At 38.1% G+C, this 19,457-nt stretch overlaps 2 protein-coding genes across 2 annotated transcripts; both read left to right on the top strand.

Moving 5' to 3' along the window:
- Positions 1-2,692: 2,692 nt before the first annotated feature.
- Positions 2,693-4,502, top strand: LOC143886152 (cytochrome P450 71A1-like). Its single transcript, XM_077390106.1, has 2 exons — positions 2,693-3,667; positions 3,783-4,502. The coding sequence occupies exons 1-2, from the start codon at positions 2,972-2,974 to the stop codon at positions 4,389-4,391; spliced, it is 1,305 nt and encodes a 434-aa protein (XP_077246221.1). The 5' UTR covers positions 2,693-2,971; the 3' UTR covers positions 4,392-4,502.
- A 4,157-nt stretch (positions 4,503-8,659) lies between these two features.
- Positions 8,660-10,500, top strand: LOC143886151 (cytochrome P450 71A1-like). Its single transcript, XM_077390105.1, has 2 exons — positions 8,660-9,659; positions 9,781-10,500. The coding sequence occupies exons 1-2, from the start codon at positions 8,748-8,750 to the stop codon at positions 10,387-10,389; spliced, it is 1,521 nt and encodes a 506-aa protein (XP_077246220.1). The 5' UTR covers positions 8,660-8,747; the 3' UTR covers positions 10,390-10,500.
- Positions 10,501-19,457: the final 8,957 nt, after the last annotated feature.

The raw sequence follows: 19,457 nt of genomic DNA, 5'->3' as shown, positions 1-19,457 counted from the left end.
ATACTAGTTGGGATCCTCACATATATAATTGAGAGGGCTAGTAGGAAAGATGGGATCCGTGCTGTAAAAAAAGCACCCATTCTCGCCACACGTGGGAAAAAAACAAAAAAAGGGCCCCGTATCCCCCACAAATGCCAAAAAACATAAAAATTGCAAAATCGATCTGTCTTATTCACCCGTCTTTACTTTCTGCATCGGATCCTGTTTTAGGAGTGTTACTGAATTTAAAATCCATAGCAATCAATGTTCCAAACATATTGTTCTTGTGGGATGTTAGGAATTGGTCTGTCCTTGTGGTAGCCCACTAAAATCATGTATCTTCTAAAAAAATCACTTGAGTCCTATTTGTTGGAAGATCAAAACCGTTCATTTGTTGGGCCTCAATGTAAATATGCATTGCTCCAAAATCATCTCCATCTTACTAGGAATTATCAAGTAGGGGCCATGCCCTTTATCTCCGCGGAAACAAAACAGCATAGAGGGAAGAAAAAAAATATCTTCTTATCTCCTCACTCTTATGGGTGTAAATGGATATTCGGAAATTCGATTACCGTCCACATCCGAATCCGTTTAAAGCGAATATTATCCGAATCCATTTCAAGCGGATATTATCCGAATTCGTTTATAAGATATCTGGCTTTTAGAGGATGCGAATCTGGTGAATGGTATATCCGATCCGTTTAACATCCGAATCCGAGAAGTAAATCCTTTTTTATTTATTATTAATAATATCATTAATGTTTATTTTTAGTAATGACACACTATCTTTTGTTTCTAAAAGAAAAGTGAATTTTCTTTTAGAAAAAAAAATAAAAACAAAAATAGCCTAAACTCATTCCATTATATAATTGAGAGGGCTAGTAGGAAAGATGGGATCCGTGCTGTAAAAAAGCACCCATACTCGCCACACGTGGGAAAAAACAAAAACACGGGCCCCGTATCCCCACAAATGCCAAAAAACATAAAAATTGCAAAATCGATCTGTCTTATTCACCCGTCTTTACTTTCTGCATCGGATCCTGTTTTAGCAGTGTTCCTGTATTTAAAATCCATAGCAATCAATGTTCCAAACATATTGTTCTTGTGGGATGTTAGGAATTGGTCTGTCCTTGTGGTAGCCCACTAAAATCATGTATCTTCTAAAAAAATCACTTGAGTCCTATTTGTTCGAAGATCAAAACCGTTCATTTGTTGGGCCTCAATGTAAATATGCATTGCTCCAAAATCATCTCCATCTTACTATTCTGATGAGGAATTATCAAGTAGGGGCCATGCCCTTTATCTCCACGGAAACAAAACAGCATAGAGGGAAGAAAAAAAATATCTTCTTATCTCCTCACTCTTATAGGTGTAAATGGATATTCGGAAATTCGATTACCGTCCGCATCCGAATCCGTTTAAAGCGAATATTATCCGAATCCGTTTCAAGCGGATAGTATCCGAATTCGTTTATAAGATATCCGGCTTTTAGAGGATGCGAATCTGGTGAATGGTATATCCGATCCGTTTAACATCCGAATCCGAGAAGTAAATCCTTTTTATTTATTATTAATAATATCATTAATGTTTATTTTTAGTATTGACACATTATCTTTTGTTTCTAAAAGAAAAGTGAATTTTCTTTTAGAAAAAAAAAATAAAAACAAAAATAGCCCAAACCCATTCCATCATATACCAGAAAAAAAAGGAAAAATCCAAAGACCACTACCACGTTTAACATCCGAATCCGATAAGTAAATCCTTTTTATTTATTATTAATAATATCATTAATGTTTATTTTTAGTAATGACACGCTATCTTTTGTTTCTAAAAGAAAAGTGAATTTTCTTTTTAGAAAAAAAAATAAAAACAAAAATAGCCCAAACCCATTCCATCATATACCAGAAAAAAAAGGAAAAATCCAAAGACCACTACCAACACTATCAACCATCCCGACCGCCTCCCTCTCTCTCTCTGCCTTTGTTTTAAAAGGAAGAAGAGGATCTCATATATTTTAGGGTTTGGAAAATTCATTGAGTAAAACGGAGAAAAAAGATAAAGTGCTGCAACAAAATGTTCGAATTTACCAGATAAATGGATACGGATAATATCCGGCGGATACGAATTCGGTAATAGATATTAAATATCAGTCGAATCCGAATCCGAATCCGAATTCGGATGGTGTATACTGTAATCTTTAAGTAATCACACTTCTTTCCTCTTTCAACTGTCACTTTTCTGCAAAGAAAAAACACCTGTCAACTAGCTAGTTTTTGTCCATTTTCTCCATTGGGCCTTAGACAAGTCATGTGGTTTGGAAATAAATGAAACAAGAGCCATTTGTTTGTAAGATATGAGTCCTCGATCACTCTTCCTTGTAGACCACGGCAGAAAGAAAGTAATCATGCATAGGAAAAGTATGAGTGAGGTGGCCCCACAAATTAGACTAATAGTATGATTCCAAATCCTCACGCAAGTAAATACAAACAGAGCTCCTACTCTTCACTCCCTGGGTCTCTGCTCATCTATCAAGGCCCCACCGACAGAGCTCACGTCATTCTCTTCATTGCTACATTACATTATAGAAATCTACAGAGACATAGCCTAGGCCAAAAAATTAAACGGCTAGGATCATACAACAGGGCTTGCTGACAGATATTTAAGACAAAAGAACAGTGAGATCAAATAATAGAGTGGCGGGCGGCCCAAAATGGTTATAAATCTGATAAACTTCTAGCATCCACTAGAGGCAAGAAATCATTCTCAAAGTTTAGGTAATGGCTCTACTACTACCTGCTCTCTCTCACTTTCTTTTCTCTTGTTGCTTCCCTTCGTTCTCCTCTTTCTTTTAAGAAGGTTCACCAGTGTTTGGGCTGATAAGCCCAATTTACCACCTTCTCCCTTCAAGCTTCCTGTTATAGGGAACCTTCACCAGCTTGGCTCGCTACCCCACCGCTCTCTCCGAAGTCTGACTAAGAAACATGGCCCCTTAATGTTCTTACATTTGGGTCAAGTTCCTACTCTAGTACTTTCATCGGCCAAACTTGTTCATGAGATTGTGAAAACCCATGATATTGCTTTCTCAAGCAGGGCCACCACCATGGCGGCTAAGCAGTTCTTCTATGGAGGCAATGATGTGGCCTTCTCACCCTATGGTGATTATTGGAGGGCAGCAAGGAAGATTTGTGTAGTGGAACTCTTAAGTGCTAAGAGGGTGCAATTATTCCAACAAGTTAGGGAAGAAGAAGTCTGTATGATGATTGAAAAGATCTCGAATTTTTGCTCCACGGCGAAGGGGGCATCCATCAATGTAAGTGAGATGTTCCTCTCTCACACAAACGACATAATTTCACGGGTTGCCTTTGGTAAGAAGTGTGGAGGAGATGGGGAGAATAGATATGCTGGACTGTTGAGAGAAATAGCGATCATGATGGGACTTTTTTGTGTGGGTGACTATTTCCCATCTCTTGGTTGGATCGACGTCCTCACCGGATTGGATTCAAGGATGAAGAAAACTTTTAGAGCCTTTGATTATTTATTTGATCAAGTGATCGAGGAGCATCTCAATCCCAAAAGAGATGAGCAGACTATGGGAAAAGACTTTGTTGATGTTATGCTCGATGTGCAAAAGGAATCTAACCTCCAAGACATCCATATCACCAATGATAACCTCAAAGCAATCATCTTTGTATCTCTCTCTCTCTCTATCTCTCCCTCTTACACGCATACAAACAAGATTATTCATGGGTATTAACATTAATGATGTATAAAATCACTAATGCTTTCCTTCTTTGTCGGCGTAGGATATGTTTGCTGCTGGAACTGAAACAACAGCAACAGCCATGGATTGGGCAATGGCGGAGCTTGTCAGAAACCCAACAATGATAAAGAAAGCACAAGAAGAGGTAAGGAGAGTGGTGGGCAAAAAATCAAAGGTACAAGAGGAGGATATTCAAGGAATGGATTACTTAAAATCAATAATTAAGGAGACTCTCAGATTACATCCTCCTTTTCCATTGTTAGTTCCGCGAGAGACGATCTCAGCTTTTAAATTACAGGGTTATTATATCCCTCCAAAAACAAGGGTTATCATCAATGCATGGGCAATTGGAAGGGACCCTGATTCATGGGATAATGCTGAAGAGTTTTGCCCAGAGAGGTTTATGAACTGTCCCATCGATTTCAAAGGGAAAGATTTTCAGCTGATACCTTTTGGGATGGGACGGAGGGGTTGCCCTGGAATTTCATTTTCCATTTCCTCCATGGAACTTGCTCTTGCAAATCTCTTATATTGGTTTGATTGGGAGTTGCCTGATTCTAAAACCAAAGACCTAGACATGACTGAAGCTGCTGGGCTTACAGTCCATAGGAATTGTGATCTCCATCTTGTTCCCACATGTCACTTTCCTTAAGATGTTAGATTCCATCTCTATATGTTTTCCAGATTTTGTTCTTTCTTTTTGTAACATTTATCCAATTAAAAAATACCTTGGTTGGAATAAATATTTTTGGTTTGAAACAAATAGCTATCTTGGATGAACAAAATATGGTCAACGTGCACCATCTCAAGTCTGGATAGGTGATAAGGTAAGAAAATTCCTAATTTTTACCGTAGTGAAGGCATTGCAGTTCATCCCCTCATTACACCCTCTCATGTCTCTTCCTCTCCTGCCTCTCTCTCACAACTAGCCCTCTAAATATTCAATGAAATACTTTTGGGGGGTTGCGAACTAAACCTCCCCCAAATGTCACTATTTGGGACAGGTCTATTGATCTAAGATGCTATGTTTGACCAAATGCTGCATGCCAATTTAGTAGTATTATATAATCCCTGCCATGTTCACCCCATGTGAAATTTTAAGGAATCTAAACTAATTCAAATAAAAAATTCCTAATTAGCCCCCCTTCTTTTATTGAAGTGCCCGCCAAAGTTGACCCACCACCAATAAGAGCCCACTTGGTATGTTTAGCCATTTAATCTCTCAATTGACCCAACTTTTGCTCCTTTTATGTCATCAGGTCCGTTGCTCAAAACGTCAACCATAAGTCCAACCAAATGCTGTTAGGAGTGCCTTTATCAGATGATCCTGAGCCCTCGATCGGTCAAACCCAATTTAACAATATGATTAATTGACTTCTTGTTGAATCAATGTATATTGTTGTCTGTTTTCTTGGTTGTCTATTTGCAAAGCCATAGATTGGACGACTTGATTCAGCTGAGAAAAAGAATCATTAGACCCAAGAAATCTAGTGAGTAATTGACCTCGACCGTACCTTAACTCTTACAAAATGATAAGGACCAATTACCAATGGGGGACAAACGTTAGGCAAAATTATCAACAGGACCCATGCCTTTTAAAAATTATCAACGGGGGACAAAAGAGGTCTTGTCAGTAAAAGCTGGACGAAAACACCCTTTGGCATATACAACACGTTTTGACTTTGGAAGGAAGTTTTCAAGTTTCTAGGATTGGGGTTATCAGGTATCAAAATTAGGTTACCAATTTCATAATGGGCTTATCAAGTCCCTAAAAATTGGCCGAGGGTACTAGAGTTTTGGAAGGGGGTTTTCAAGTATTTGGGATTGGGGTTATCTAGTATCAAAATGGGCTTATCAAGTGCTTGAAAATTGGCAGAGGGTACTAAAGTTTTGGAAGAGGGTTTTCAAGTTTCTAGGATTGGAGTTATCTAGTATAAAAAATGGGGTCACCAATTTTCGAATGGGGTGATCAAGTCCCTAAAAATTGGCCAAGCGTACTAGAGTTTTGGAAGGGGGTTTTTAAGTCTCTGGGATTGGGGTTATCTAGCATAAAAATGGGGTTACTAATTTCTGAATGGGCTTATCAAGTCCTTGAAAATTGGCCGAGCGTACTGGAGTTTTGGAAGGTGGTTTTCAAGTCTCTAGGATTTGGGTTATCAGTTATCAAAATGGGCTTACTAATTTCAGAATGGGCTTATCAAGTCCCTGAAAATTGGCCGAGGGTACTAGAGTTTTGGAAGGGGGTTTTCAAGTATTTGGGATTGAGGTTATCTAGTATCAAAATGGGGTTACCAATTTACGAATGGGCTTATCAAGTCCCTTAAAATGGCCTAAGGGTACTGGAGTTTTGGAAGGGGCTTTTCAAGTCTCTGGGGTTGGGGTTATCCAGTATCAAAATGGGGTTACCAAATTCCGAATGAGCTTATCAAGTCCCTTATGAACACGTTTTTACTTCCTATTTTTTTTCACTCGTTCATTTTCACGTTTTTTCTTTCTACCGTATGATTCATCTTCCTCATCCTCCATTGAAAGGGAGAAGGAGAAATACAAAACCCTAAAACAAATGAGAAACAAAACCTAGATATAGAGAGAGATGGGAATGAAGTCACGTTTCAAGTTTTCGAGCTTTCCCTCCTCCAATGGTGGCTAAAATGATGAAGAAGATGACTGGTAGGGCAAAAAAAAAAAGTTGAAAATGGAAAAGTGAAAAAAAAAAAGGGAAAGAAGAGAGAAGCGGGAAAAGTGGATTCGCAAAACGTGTTGCTTAAGAAAAGGGCATTTTCGTCCAGCTTTTAATGACAAGACATATTTTGTCCCTCGTTGATAATTTCTGAAAAGCATGGGTCCTGTCGATAATTTCACTTAATTTTTGTCCTCCATTGGTAATTGATCCAAATGATAATAATACTCAATACGATCAGTGCGGACATTGAAAATAGGATTAGCAGACATATAAAGCTCACCAATATTGTGATAGAAGATGCAACACTACAAGCAAAAAAAGGTTTTTAGCCGCGGTCATGACCGCGGCTAAATGTTGGTTACACAGCTGCTAGTACTTTTAGTTGCGGTTACAAGGCGGCTACTAATTAGGTCGTAGGTTGTAGGTCAAGCCAGCCTGCCCGCCCCCTGAACCAAATAAAATGCCGGATCAGGGCATCCTGCCCTTTAATTTAGAGGTCTTTTTTTTAAAAATGTATAAAGATGAATGCTAAACAGAATGGCACGTATTCTAAAACCCAGCTGAAATGGTGCCCCACATTCCGATGATGTTGATTCAATGGGCGCCCTTGCAGCTAGGTTTTTAGAATACCTCATTTGAAAATTAATAAATAACTTTTGTCTTCTTATTTTAGTTTCTTGAGATTCCCGTACTCAGATTGTATCTGAGAATGACAATATGTGAGGCGGTGAGGTTTCTTAACTTTACTGGAAGAGTAATAGATAACCAGAACCTCAATCACACGTATTGGTGGGGATCACAAAGAATATAAATATCTGGATGAGCAGGATTTATTAGCATTTTCAAAGATTTTATGTCTTATTGTTCATTAAATTAGCGTATTTGTTTTAATAGCTGTAAATGAATCATTTTCTAAAAAGAATAATAACTTTTACCAATACACGGCTACTTATATATGGTTTTATTCTACAAATAGATAACACTTAACAGTCAGTATAATTGTTATTTTAATAGATCTCGAAATCGAAAAATGCAGATTCTGACAGCCATACTAGTTGGGATCCTCACATATATAATTGAGAGGGCTAGTAGGAAAGATGGGATCCGTGCTGTAAAAAAAGCACCCATTCTCCCCACACGTGGGAAAAAACAAAAAAAGGGCCCGTATCCCCCACAAATGCCAAAAAACATAAAAATTGCAAAATCGATCTGTCTTATTCACCCGTCTTTACTTTCTGCATCGGATCCTGTTTTAGGAGTGTTCCTGAATTTAAAATCCATAGCAATCAATGTTCCAAACATATTGTTCTTGTGGGATGTTAGGAATTGGTCTGTCCTTGTGGTAGCCCACTAAAATCATGTATCTTCTAAAAAAATCACTTGAGTCCTATTTGTTGGAAGATCAAAACCGTTCATTTGTTGGGCCTCAATGTAAATATGCATTGCTCCAAAATCATCTCCATCTTACTATTCTGATGAGGAATTGTCAAGTAGGGGCCATGCCCTTTATCTCTGCGGAAACAAAACAGCATAGAGGGAAGAAAAAAAATATCTTCTTATCTCCTCACTCTTATGGGTGTAAATGGATATTCGGAAATTCGATTACCGTCCACATCCGAATCCGTTTAAAGCGAATATTATCCGAATCCGTTTCAAGCGGATATTATCCGAATTCGTTTATAAGATATCTGGCTTTTAGAGGATGCGAATCTGGTGAATGGTATATCCGATCCGTTTAACATCCGAATCCGAGAAGTAAATCCTTTTTTATTTATTATTAATAATATCATTAATGTTTATTTTTAGTAATGACACACTATCTTTTGTTTCTAAAAGAAAAGTGAATTTTCTTTTAGAAAAAAAAATAAAAACAAAAATAGCCTAAACCCATTCCATTATATAATTGAGAGGGCTAGTAGGAAAGATGGGATCCGTGCTGTAAAAAAGCACCCATACTCGCCACACGTGGGAAAAAACAAAAACACGGGCCCCGTATCCCCACAAATGCCAAAAAACATAAAAATTGCAAAATCGATCTGTCTTATTCACCCGTCTTTACTTTCTGCATCGGATCCTGTTTTAGGAGTGTTCCTGTATTTAAAATCCATAGCAACCAATGTTCCAAGCCGACTTATCTTTGACAAAAACATCAACATACGTAACCTGTTTTATGCACATTCGAGTAGTGGGCCTTTGCTGACAGATATTTAAGACAAAAGAACAGTGAGAGCAAATAATAGAGTGGCGGGCGGCCCAAAATGGTTATAAATCTTATAAACTTCTAGCATCCACTACAGGCAAGAAATCATTCTCAAAGGTTAGGTAATGGCTCTACTACTACCTGGCTCTCTCTCACTTTCTTTTCTCTTGTTGCTTCCCTTCGTTCTCCTCGTTCTTTTAAGAAGGTTCACCAGTGTTTGGGCTGATAAGCCCAATTTACCACCTTCTCCCTTCAAACTTCCTGTTATAGGGAACCTTCACCAGCTTGGCTCGCTACCCCACCGCTCTCTCCGAAGTCTGACTAAGAAACATGGCCCCTTAATGTTCTTACAATTGGGTCAAGTTCCTACTCTAGTAGTTTCATCGGCCAAACTTGTTCATGAGATTGTGAAAACCCATGATATTGCTTTCTCAGGCAGGGCCAACACCACGGCAGCGAAGCATTTCTTCTATGGAGGCAGTGATGTGGCCTTCTCACCTTATGGTGATTATTGGAGGGTAGCAAAGAAAATTTGTGTTGTAGAACTCTTAAGTGCTAAGAGGGTGCAATTATTCCAACAAGTTAGGGAAGAAGAAGTTTCTAAGATGATCGAGAAGATCTCTCACTCTTGCTCGGTGGCGAGGGAGGCGTCCATAAATCTAAGTCAGATGTTCATGTCTCTCACAAACGACATAATTTCTCTGGTTGCCTTTGGTAAGAAGTGTGAAGGAGATGGGGAGATTAGATATGCTGGACTGGTAAGACAAATAGTGATCATGATGGGACTATTTTGTGTGGGTGACTATTTCCCATCTCTTGGATGGATTGACGTCCTCACTGGATTGGATTCAAGGATGAAGAAGACTTTTAGAGCCTTCGATTCTTTACTTGATCAAGTGATCGAGGAGCATCTCAATCCTCAAAGAGATGAGCAGATTATGGGAAAAGATTTTGTTGATGTTATGCTTGATGTGCAAAAGGAATCCAACCTCGAAAACATCCACATCACCAAAGATAACCTCAAAGCAATTATCTTTGTATCTCTCTCTCTCTTTCTCTCTCTCTCTCTCATATACATATGTACAAACAAGATTATTCATGGGTATTAACATTAATGATGTATAAAATCACTGATGCTTTCCTTCTTTGTCGGCGTAGGATATGTTTGCTGCTGGAACTGAAACAACAGCAACAGCCATGGATTGGGCAATGGCGGAGCTTGTCAGAAACCCAACAATGATAAAGAAAGCACAAGAAGAGGTTAGGAGAGTGGTGGGCAAAAAATCAAAGGTACAAGAGGAGGATATTCAAGGAATGGATTACTTAAAATCAATAATTAAGGAGACTCTCAGATTACATCCTCCTTTGCCATTGTTAGTTCCGCGAGAGACGATCTCAGCTTTTAAATTACAGGGTTATTATATCCCTCCAAAAACAAGGGTTATCATCAATGCATGGGCAATTGGAAGGGACCCTGATTCATGGGATAATGCTGAAGAGTTTTGCCCAGAGAGGTTTATGAACTGTCCCATCGATTTCAAAGGGAAAGATTTTCAGCTGATACCTTTTGGGATGGGACGGAGGGGTTGCCCTGGAATTTCATTTTCCATTTCCTCCATGGAACTTGCTCTTGCAAATCTCTTATATTGGTTTGATTGGGAGTTGCCTGATTCTAAAACCAAAGACCTAGACATGACTGAAGGTGCTGGGCTTACAGTCCATAGGAATTGTGATCTCCATCTTGTTCCCACATGTCACTTTCCTTAAGATGTTAGATTCCATCTCTATATGTTTTCCAGATTTTGTTCTTTCTTTTTGTAACATTTATCCAATTAAAAAATACCTTGGTTGGAATAAATATTTTTGGTTTGAAACAAATAGCTATCTTGGATGAACAAAATATGGTCAACGTGCACCATCTCAAGTCTGGATAGGTGATAAGGTAAGAAAATTCCTAATTTTTACCGTAGTGAAGGCATTGCAGTTCATCCCCTCATTACACCCTCTCATGTCTCTTCCTCTCTTGCCTCTCTCTCACAACTAGCCCTCTAAATATTCAATGAAATACTTTTGGGTGGTTGCGAACTAAACCTCCCCAAAAGTCACTATTTGGTACAGGTCTATTGATCTAAGATTCTATGTTTGACCAAATGCTGCATGCCAATTTAGTAGTATTATATAATCCCTGCCATGTTCACCCCATGTGAATTTTTAAGGAATCTAAACTAATTCAAATAAAAAATTCCTAATTAGCCCCCCTTCTTTTATTGAAGTGCCCGCCAAAGTTGACCCACCACCAATAAGAGCCCACTTGGTATGTTAAGCCATTTAATCTCTCAATTGACCCAACTTTTGCTCCTTTTATGTCATCAGGTCCGTTGCTCAAAACGACAACCATAAGTCCAACCAAATGCTGTTAGGAGTGCCTTTATCAGATGATCCTGAGCCCTCGATCGGTCAAACCCAATTTAACAATATGATTAATTGACTTCTTGTTGAATCAATGTATATTGTTGTCTGTTTTCTTGGTTTGTCTATTTGCAAAGCCATAGATTGGACGACTTGATTCAGCTGAGAAAAAGAATCATCAGACCCAAGAAATCTAGTGAGTAATTGACCTCGACGTACCTTAACTCTTACAAAATGATAATAATACTTAGACCTGGCAAAAGCAACCCGTGCCCGCGGGTCAACCCGACCCACCAGCAAATAAATTTGCGGGCACGGGTCTGACTTTTAGTGACCCGTCAAATTTAACCCGCGGGTTGACCCAACCCGCAAAAACACGGGCCGGGTCAGGTCAACCCGCGGGTACCCGCATTTTTAGAGTAATTTTTAAGAATTTATTGGAGAATGCTATCAGCACTTGGGAAATCATCCTATGGAAATGATTTTTAGAGTATAACCTATTTTGGCTATGGCCCATCTAATGGACGGTTTGGATCATCCGATGGTGTGGGCCATACCATACTTTTAATAAAGTGAGAGTGCCCTCAGTAGTGTTCTTAACATTTTGTTTTTTATTTTTTTAATAGGTGGTAATACTCTGTGCAAAGATGCCCACGTGGGCAAAGGTTTCTAGCAAAAGCAAAAAGTAAAAAAAACTAATCATTACAAAAAAGAAAAGTAAAATACTGAGTTATAAATTATAAAGTTTTAAATGAAAAATTACGGATAAATGGTTATGAAGTTATAAAATTACGAGAAAAATAACATAGAGTTATTACAATTACGGGAAAAACTTCTTCGGTCAAATCACGTCAAATCAGGAGAATTACAATCCCATATTATATCATATTATATTTGCGGGTGACCCGTGGGTTGACCCGGCCCACCCGCGGGCCGCGCGAGTCACCAAATTTCTGACCCGCAAAAATGCAGGTCACCAAATTTCTGACCCGTGTGACCCGCACCCACACCACCCGCGGGTTGACCTGGCCCGACCCACCCGTTTGCCAGGTCTAATAATACTCAATACGATCAGTGCGGACATTGAAAATAGGATTAGCAGACATATAAAGCTCACCAATATTGTGATATAAGACGTCACACTACAGGCAAAAAAGGGTTTGTAGCCGCGGTCATGACCGCTGCTAAAAGTTGGTTACACAGCTGCTAGTACTTTTAGTTGCAGTTACCAGGCGGCTACTAATTATCTAGTAGCTATATGTTTTAGGAGCTGTCGTAACCGCTTCTAAAAAGACTGCTATTAGGCGCTATTATATAGCTGCGGTCATGACCGCTGCTATTTTTCAGTACAAATTTGGCGAATATAGCAACGGTAGGGACCGCCGCTAAAAGTGAAAATATTAAACTCTTACAAAATGAGTAATTCACCTCGACATACTTTAACTCTTACAAAATGATAATAATACTCAATACGATCAGTGCGGACATTGAAAATAGAATTAGTAGACATATAAAGCTCACCAATATTGTGATAGAAGATGTCACACTACAAGCAAAAAAAGGTTTTTAGCCGCGGTCATGACCGCGGCTAAAAGTTGGTTACACAGCTGCTAGTACTTTTTGTTGCGGTTACAAGGCGGCTACTAATTATCTAGTAGCTATATGTTTTAGGAGCTGTCATAACCGCTTTGCTATTGGGCGCTATTATACATGACCGCTGCTATTTTTCAGTACTGGATAACAAATTTTGCGAATATAGCAGCGGTAGGGACCGCCGCTAAAAGTGAAAAATATTTTTAAAAAATTAATTCTTGAAATTCCCAAAATATGGGTACAATACAAAACCTGCTTTACAAGTGATCCTATAAAAACTGAAAGAAGAAATACATTGCATGGTCTACACACAACACAAATGCATCAACATATACCAACAAGTGAATTAATAAGTGTCCTACGTCAGTATATAGCGATATATAACAATTAACAATTAACAAGTATATAGAGATATTCCATTTCAAAAAAAAAAGTATATAGAGATATATAACAACTAGTGTTGAATCAATAAGTGTCCTAGGCTCCACACAACTTTCAGGCTCTGTTGAAGACCTATGCATTGAGCTATTGAGTTCAGTTCGCGGTTGATCTTGGAAGGATCGCTATAGACTTCAGCATAATCACCAGGTCTGCGGCTGTGGAATTCGACTTCTGGTTGTTCTTAATCAGCTTATCATCCACCTACTTTGTATGTGAACAAATTGACTTTTAGCCCATTCGCCTCTGCAAAATGATCTTCACCAAGCCCAGATAGGATCTGCTTTTGTATTGCTCGGGATCCTCATGAAAATTGACCATTCTATCCTTTTGGTTGATGCAAATATGTCACCATCCTGAATCTAAATCATAAAAGAAAATGATTTAGAAAAAATAACTAGTCGAATATTAATATTTGAAATGTTAGAATAGTTAACAACCATTTGAAGAACATGAATATCTGCTTGCTTAGCATTCCCCAGTTGCACACTGTTGGCTATATCTTGGAGTGACAGAGTCACGTATTTTTGTGTCAATCTCTGGATGTTTCACTTATATATAGATGATAAAACTTGCTTCAGTAATCCAAGATTGTTGTCCTGAAACAAAACGTGCAATAGCGTTGAATCTAAAAGATAAAAATTTTAGTTTCATAAGTCAGAATAAATTAGAACATCTGTTCACAGTACTAGGTTAAGGTTGGATTTTTATAAACTAAAGAATATTAGAACACATGAACTATAAAGGAATTAGAAGAGGCACAGGGAAGTAAATGTATCTTATTTCTCTTTTATTTCATTCCATATATCACAAGTTACATCATCAACCGTTTTTAAATAGAAAACCTCCACAGTAACCGTGTGAAATGCAAGCGTGACAACCTAAGAGGGGGGGGTGAATTGGTCAATTGGACATTCTAATCATGCACATTTACTGACCCTTGTTCAAATAGATATTATAATGCAATCAGGGTTTATACATTTAAATCAAGTGCATTTACTAACCCTTGTTCCATTAAAAGCATAAACAAGTTAGGGTTAGAGATTACCAATCACCACACGTACAAGAGAGAGAGAGAGTAAGCATCCACAAGGCACAAGATTTATAGTGGTTCGGTCTATCACAAGACCTACTCCACTCTTCCAAGTTTTGCTCTTTGGGATCTTCACTAAAAATGATGAAGTCGTACACCCGACTCCTCCATTTCCAAAGGGTACAAACCCTTTCTGCACGAAGCCTTGACGAGGGGACACACCCTCGTACCTGATTCACCTTTGTTAACGGGTCGAATCGGAGACCCTCACATGTCTTCACTTTTCTTAAGGGGCCGAAGAGGAGACCCTCACAATGTCTTCACAATTCTTAACGGGCCGAAGAGAAGACCCTCAATGAAGAACTAATAAAATGGAAAACACTCAAAGCCTCTTAATAGGTTGATTATAACATTTGTAGCTCACAATCACTCCAAAGGAATAAACAAAAGAAAGCCCTATGGAGTGCCTCTTGATAAAATGTAGAAATACAAATTCAAAGAGGTTTTTACTTTTGATTTCAAGTTGAAGCTCAAAGAAAAATGAGATTTGATTTTTCTCAAATGTTCAAAAGCTTGTTTAGATAAGTTTTAATGATGTATATATAGTATATTTGAAAATATTGTTTGAGGGTAAAACTGTAAAAAACAGGGTTGAAAAAGTCAACCTGCGCAAGCCCCAACGGCTACTTTGCCCGACCGTCGCAGTTGACCGAGCTACTGCGATCGCCCACCCTATCGGGTGCCCTTTTTTATTTCCAAATTTCTTACGGTCGCGGTCGACCGGCCCATGACGGTAGTCCGGCGAGGTCAACATGTTTGCTCAAAAATTAGGCTAAAAAACCTATCTCGGTCGACCGACCCACGGTGATCGCCTGCCCAAACCCATGATAGAATGGTTCTGTTGAAACAGAACCCATTCCGCGGTCGCTCGGCTTGACCCGGTCGACCGGCCTGCTATTTACTTGCAAGTGCTAGATTTTTAGCTACCTTGCCGCGATCGCCCGGGACACCCTGGTCGACCGGCCCTGTGTAAAATTCCATTTTAACTTTAAAAATCAGGGGCTTTTGGGCCATGGTCTTTGGGCTTAAGTCCTAGGTTTTCAAACACATTTTTGGGTAAGTGTATGGTTTTCAAAGACATAAAAAGTTTAGTATGAAAACCATTTGAAAACCTTTTGAAAGTGCATTTAACTTAAATCAAGAGGACTCTAAATACATTCTAAAAATAAGAACCTTGAGTCTTCTTGGAATGTAACAGCTTCTTTGCACTTTCTTGGACTTCTTCTGCTTGAGTGAACATCTTGAACTTGATTCAGCTCTTGTGACTTCTCTTCCAATCTTCAATACATGTTGAAAGGTGCATGAGGTGTCACCAATGGTTGGTTCAACTCCAAGCTCCTTCTTAACACTAGCTAGGAACTTGTGGAATCTTCATGTTGAGCTTCTTGACTTGAACATCTTCAAATGATGTTGTCTCCAATGTAGGTGCAAGCTCTTTGTTCCTTTGATCCTTGATCCACAAGCCATGTATTGAAAATAGTTGTGTAATGGCGATTATGACATGAAAATCCTGTATATAACCCAACACTTCAAAGCAACACATTAGTCTGTAAATGCTAATCAATTTGAGTTTGCTAGCATCAAAACAAGAAGGTAAGTGAATGAACCCTTGGGCTTACATTGTCCCCCTTTTTTATGATGGCAAACGAATTGATTAGGGAGGCAGGAGATATTAAACAAATAGATGAATAAGTATTAAACACTATAAACAACGAACCAATGCTCCCTCTCATTATATGCACAAGTTTAATGAAGGAATGTAAAGCATATGGTGCATATACAATGTGGACTCTCCTCCTTTTGGCAACAGCAAAAAGATAGAGATATGCAAGTGAATGTGAAAGTGGGGTGTCAAGATGCTTAATAGCTTATCTAAGCTATGTATGTAGTATATGATATACCATTGAAGCTATTATGAGGGTTATCAAAATGAAAATAAAGTAAAATGCTTGATAAGCCATTTTTTTTTAAAATTTGTTCTAAAGATTTGCCAGCTAAGTACAAATATGGGGGCAATAAACCATGTGAGCACATCACAATAGTCTATATAAACATGAAGAAGAAACCATTTGGCTCTCCCCCTATGTATTTGTCAGTGGCCCTAGGTGAAACCTGTGTTAGGGCATGACAAGGAAGAATGGTTGGAAAAGTGATGGGTTTTAACTTTGAACTCTTCGGCAATGAGCATACAAGTTTATTCCAGAGCATGGATATATTCCGAACTTATAAAATAACTTTTTAAGCACAAGTTGCTTACCCTAGAGATTTGAAATTAAAGCTCCCTCTGACTATGTGCATATAGACTAAATGTAATAGCTCAAGCACATAGGGCAATTGAGTTGCCATTTTACACCTTTAACCATTTAAGATTGCTCCATCCAAAAGAAAGTTATAGTTTTAGAATATAGATGGATGATTATTAGACAAATGATATGATCTTGAGGAAAACAGTTTAATAAACACATGGATAAAAGAATGAAACTAATGAGTTACATATTTAAGGCAACCAAAGATCATGTATATATAGATAATAACTATAACGCTCCATATACATGAACAAATGATGAAAGATTGATACCACATTTTAATTAATATCTTTTGAAATGATAAAAGTGGTATTTGGAAATCTCTCGAAAGAAGTACAACTGAATTGTACACTCTTCTTTCCGGAACTCTTCTTCAAATGTTTAGAAGAGCTTAGATCATTGCTTGACCCTTTCTTCCATGTAAGGGTAGCATCTTTAAAAGTTCTTCCCAGATTAAGAGATTGGGTACTTATTTTAAATCTTCTCCTTCATCAAAAGGATATCCTTGGGAGGATGCTCATGAAGTGCACATGCCATCCTTTAATCATGACCATCTTATCACATTTGGCATGATGGAAGGAGATAAGTACCATAGACAAGCTGCGAATGACTGATTATTTGAAATCAATCAACTTGAGTCCTCCGAAGCTAAAATCTTAGAAGAGATGATGGGACATGACAAGCTCAAAGAATCAATTCTCTCTCCCAAGAGATTGTCAGTGGCCTTTGATAAAACCTATGACGCAAGGCATGACTATATAGAATGGCTATAGATATAATCATGTGAAAGCATAGCCATAGGATCTTATCATGAGGAAAGATATATTTTTCTTCAAAAGCACATGATAAGAGACAACTTCATAGGTAATAACAATATCAACTCAAGCACTATCCTATTAAGGGGAGTTCTAGAGATTTTTGAAACCATAGAACAAGATACTTATCATTGAAATTGATGAAACCATATGAGTTCATCCAAGATAGTATAAAGCCTGTAAGGATAAGAATTTAAGGCTCAAACTAAGGGATCTTGACATACATGAGAGATAATCTCAAGATGAAGGCACAAGTCAAGACCCAAATAACCACACATATGAAGTTATAGAGCTCCATATCGGTGAACTTATCATATGTGATGCACATCACACATCATATGATAAGATGGATGGACAGACATTGAGCACGTGTAGCTCTCCATTTGTAAAAGACTCATACAGTGTATGAGTCCAAAGGGCTGTCCAACCACAGAGACACTAAGGGATTTAAAGGTGAATGATTTTCAAATCACCCTTGGGCCACTAATGCATGATTTGCTAAGGTTAATAAAGTATCAACCTAGCATGCCATGCACCCTTTAAATATGTGCATATAATATATATATGTATAACACACAAGGTACATATGGCTTATCATGGTTAAGATGTTGGCTAAAGGCCAAAGAAATTAGTGTCTTAATTAAATGTGAGTGTACACTCTCCATCTTACTAGGTAAGAGGACTAAAAGTATAAATTGAGTGATTTTTAAATTTAAGTTTATCATCTTTACCATGTACCTAGTAGCATACAACGGAAAATAACTATAGATTATATAGATCATCAATTAAGCTTAAATCAATAGAACTTAGACGTTATAAGAAGGATCAATAGAATCCCATGTTTAAGAGAGACATCCGTGGCTCATGCCATGAGAGCATTCATGGATAGTCTACCATGTTTGGACACAGGAATCATGGTCCAAACATCTATGCCTACATTCACAAACCTCTATATATAAGATAGGGCATTTAAGCACAGAGTGCAAATGCCCATGAAAAACCAAGACGTGTGGGATACAAGTGTTTCCATCACAATGTGTTACAAGATAACCACTACAATGAGTAGCTGCCCAACATAGATACTAGATTCCTATAACATTTTCAATTTTACTCAATTGAGTTTTACTCATTAAATCTAGACTCATTTTCAATTCTCTAAAAAAAAATATTCATGCAGGACTGTAGAGAATAATCTAAGGACCTCTAGAGAATGTTAAGTGATGAACACCTTGGACACATGCATTCCAAAATAAACTACTATGAGTAGATAATTATATCTTAGTCATGAGAGGATATACATTTTAAGCTTTTTGAAATACATCAATTTAACCCATCAAGATTTCTTATGCATTTAATGATGACCATTAAGTACATAAGAATGGGTTTGAAGGACAACTAGGTGCATAGTAGTAAATATACTTACTCACCTAGGGAATAAGAGATGTTTAAGAAATGATTTGAGTGGATTTTTTTAGACAAGGCTTTTAACACACAATCTTGCTAGAAATAATATTCTACCTAAGTTGAATATACTAAGATCTAAAAAATGCCAAAATTGTCCTAAATAGAGTTCAAGAATGAAAGAAATTAACTTGAAAGATCAATTTGAACTCGAGGGCAAAAATTATGGTCAATTTTCATGAAAGCATATATATGGTTCACATTAAATTTTCTATTGTGAATTTACTTTGCAGATGCTAAGTGCACAAGTGATGTGATTGTAGACACCCCATTTTGACCGAACCCCTAAACCTTCCAGGTTTGAGCAAGACCCTATCAAACCAATGCTTTAGGATCCCAAATTTCGCCCAAGTTAGCTTAGGATCCCAGCTAGGTCCCCATAAAATTTCGTCGAAATCGGAGTGCGTTTGCCTAGCAAACAAGCCGCGAAAAGACCGTAGTATAAGTTCAGAAAAGGGGGGTGAATGTATCCTGAGAGGGGGGCGAAATTATCTTGGAGGAGGCCGATCAGATGTCGAATAAGACGCGATTGAGCCGCGCGCTCATCAAATTTTGCGCAACCGCGCGCCAATCAGAAATGGTAGTGCCAATATCCTCACCTGAAAATGCTTATAAATCTGGTTTTATCTCATTTTTTTCAAGAAAAAAAGAAAAATCCGAAAGGAAGAAAGGAGAAAAAAATTCGCAGAGAGAGAGATCCCCATTTTTTTCAAACCCTAA

Source organism: Tasmannia lanceolata, unplaced genomic scaffold (genome assembly GCF_043159265.1).
Source record: "Tasmannia lanceolata isolate RefF3 unplaced genomic scaffold, GAP_Taslan_0.1 ptg000011l, whole genome shotgun sequence".
In the NCBI taxonomy this organism is placed as follows: Eukaryota; Viridiplantae; Streptophyta; class Magnoliopsida; order Canellales; family Winteraceae; genus Tasmannia; species Tasmannia lanceolata.
The sequence above is the reverse complement of the archived record's forward strand: the minus strand, read 5'-3'. Positions and strand labels throughout refer to the sequence as shown.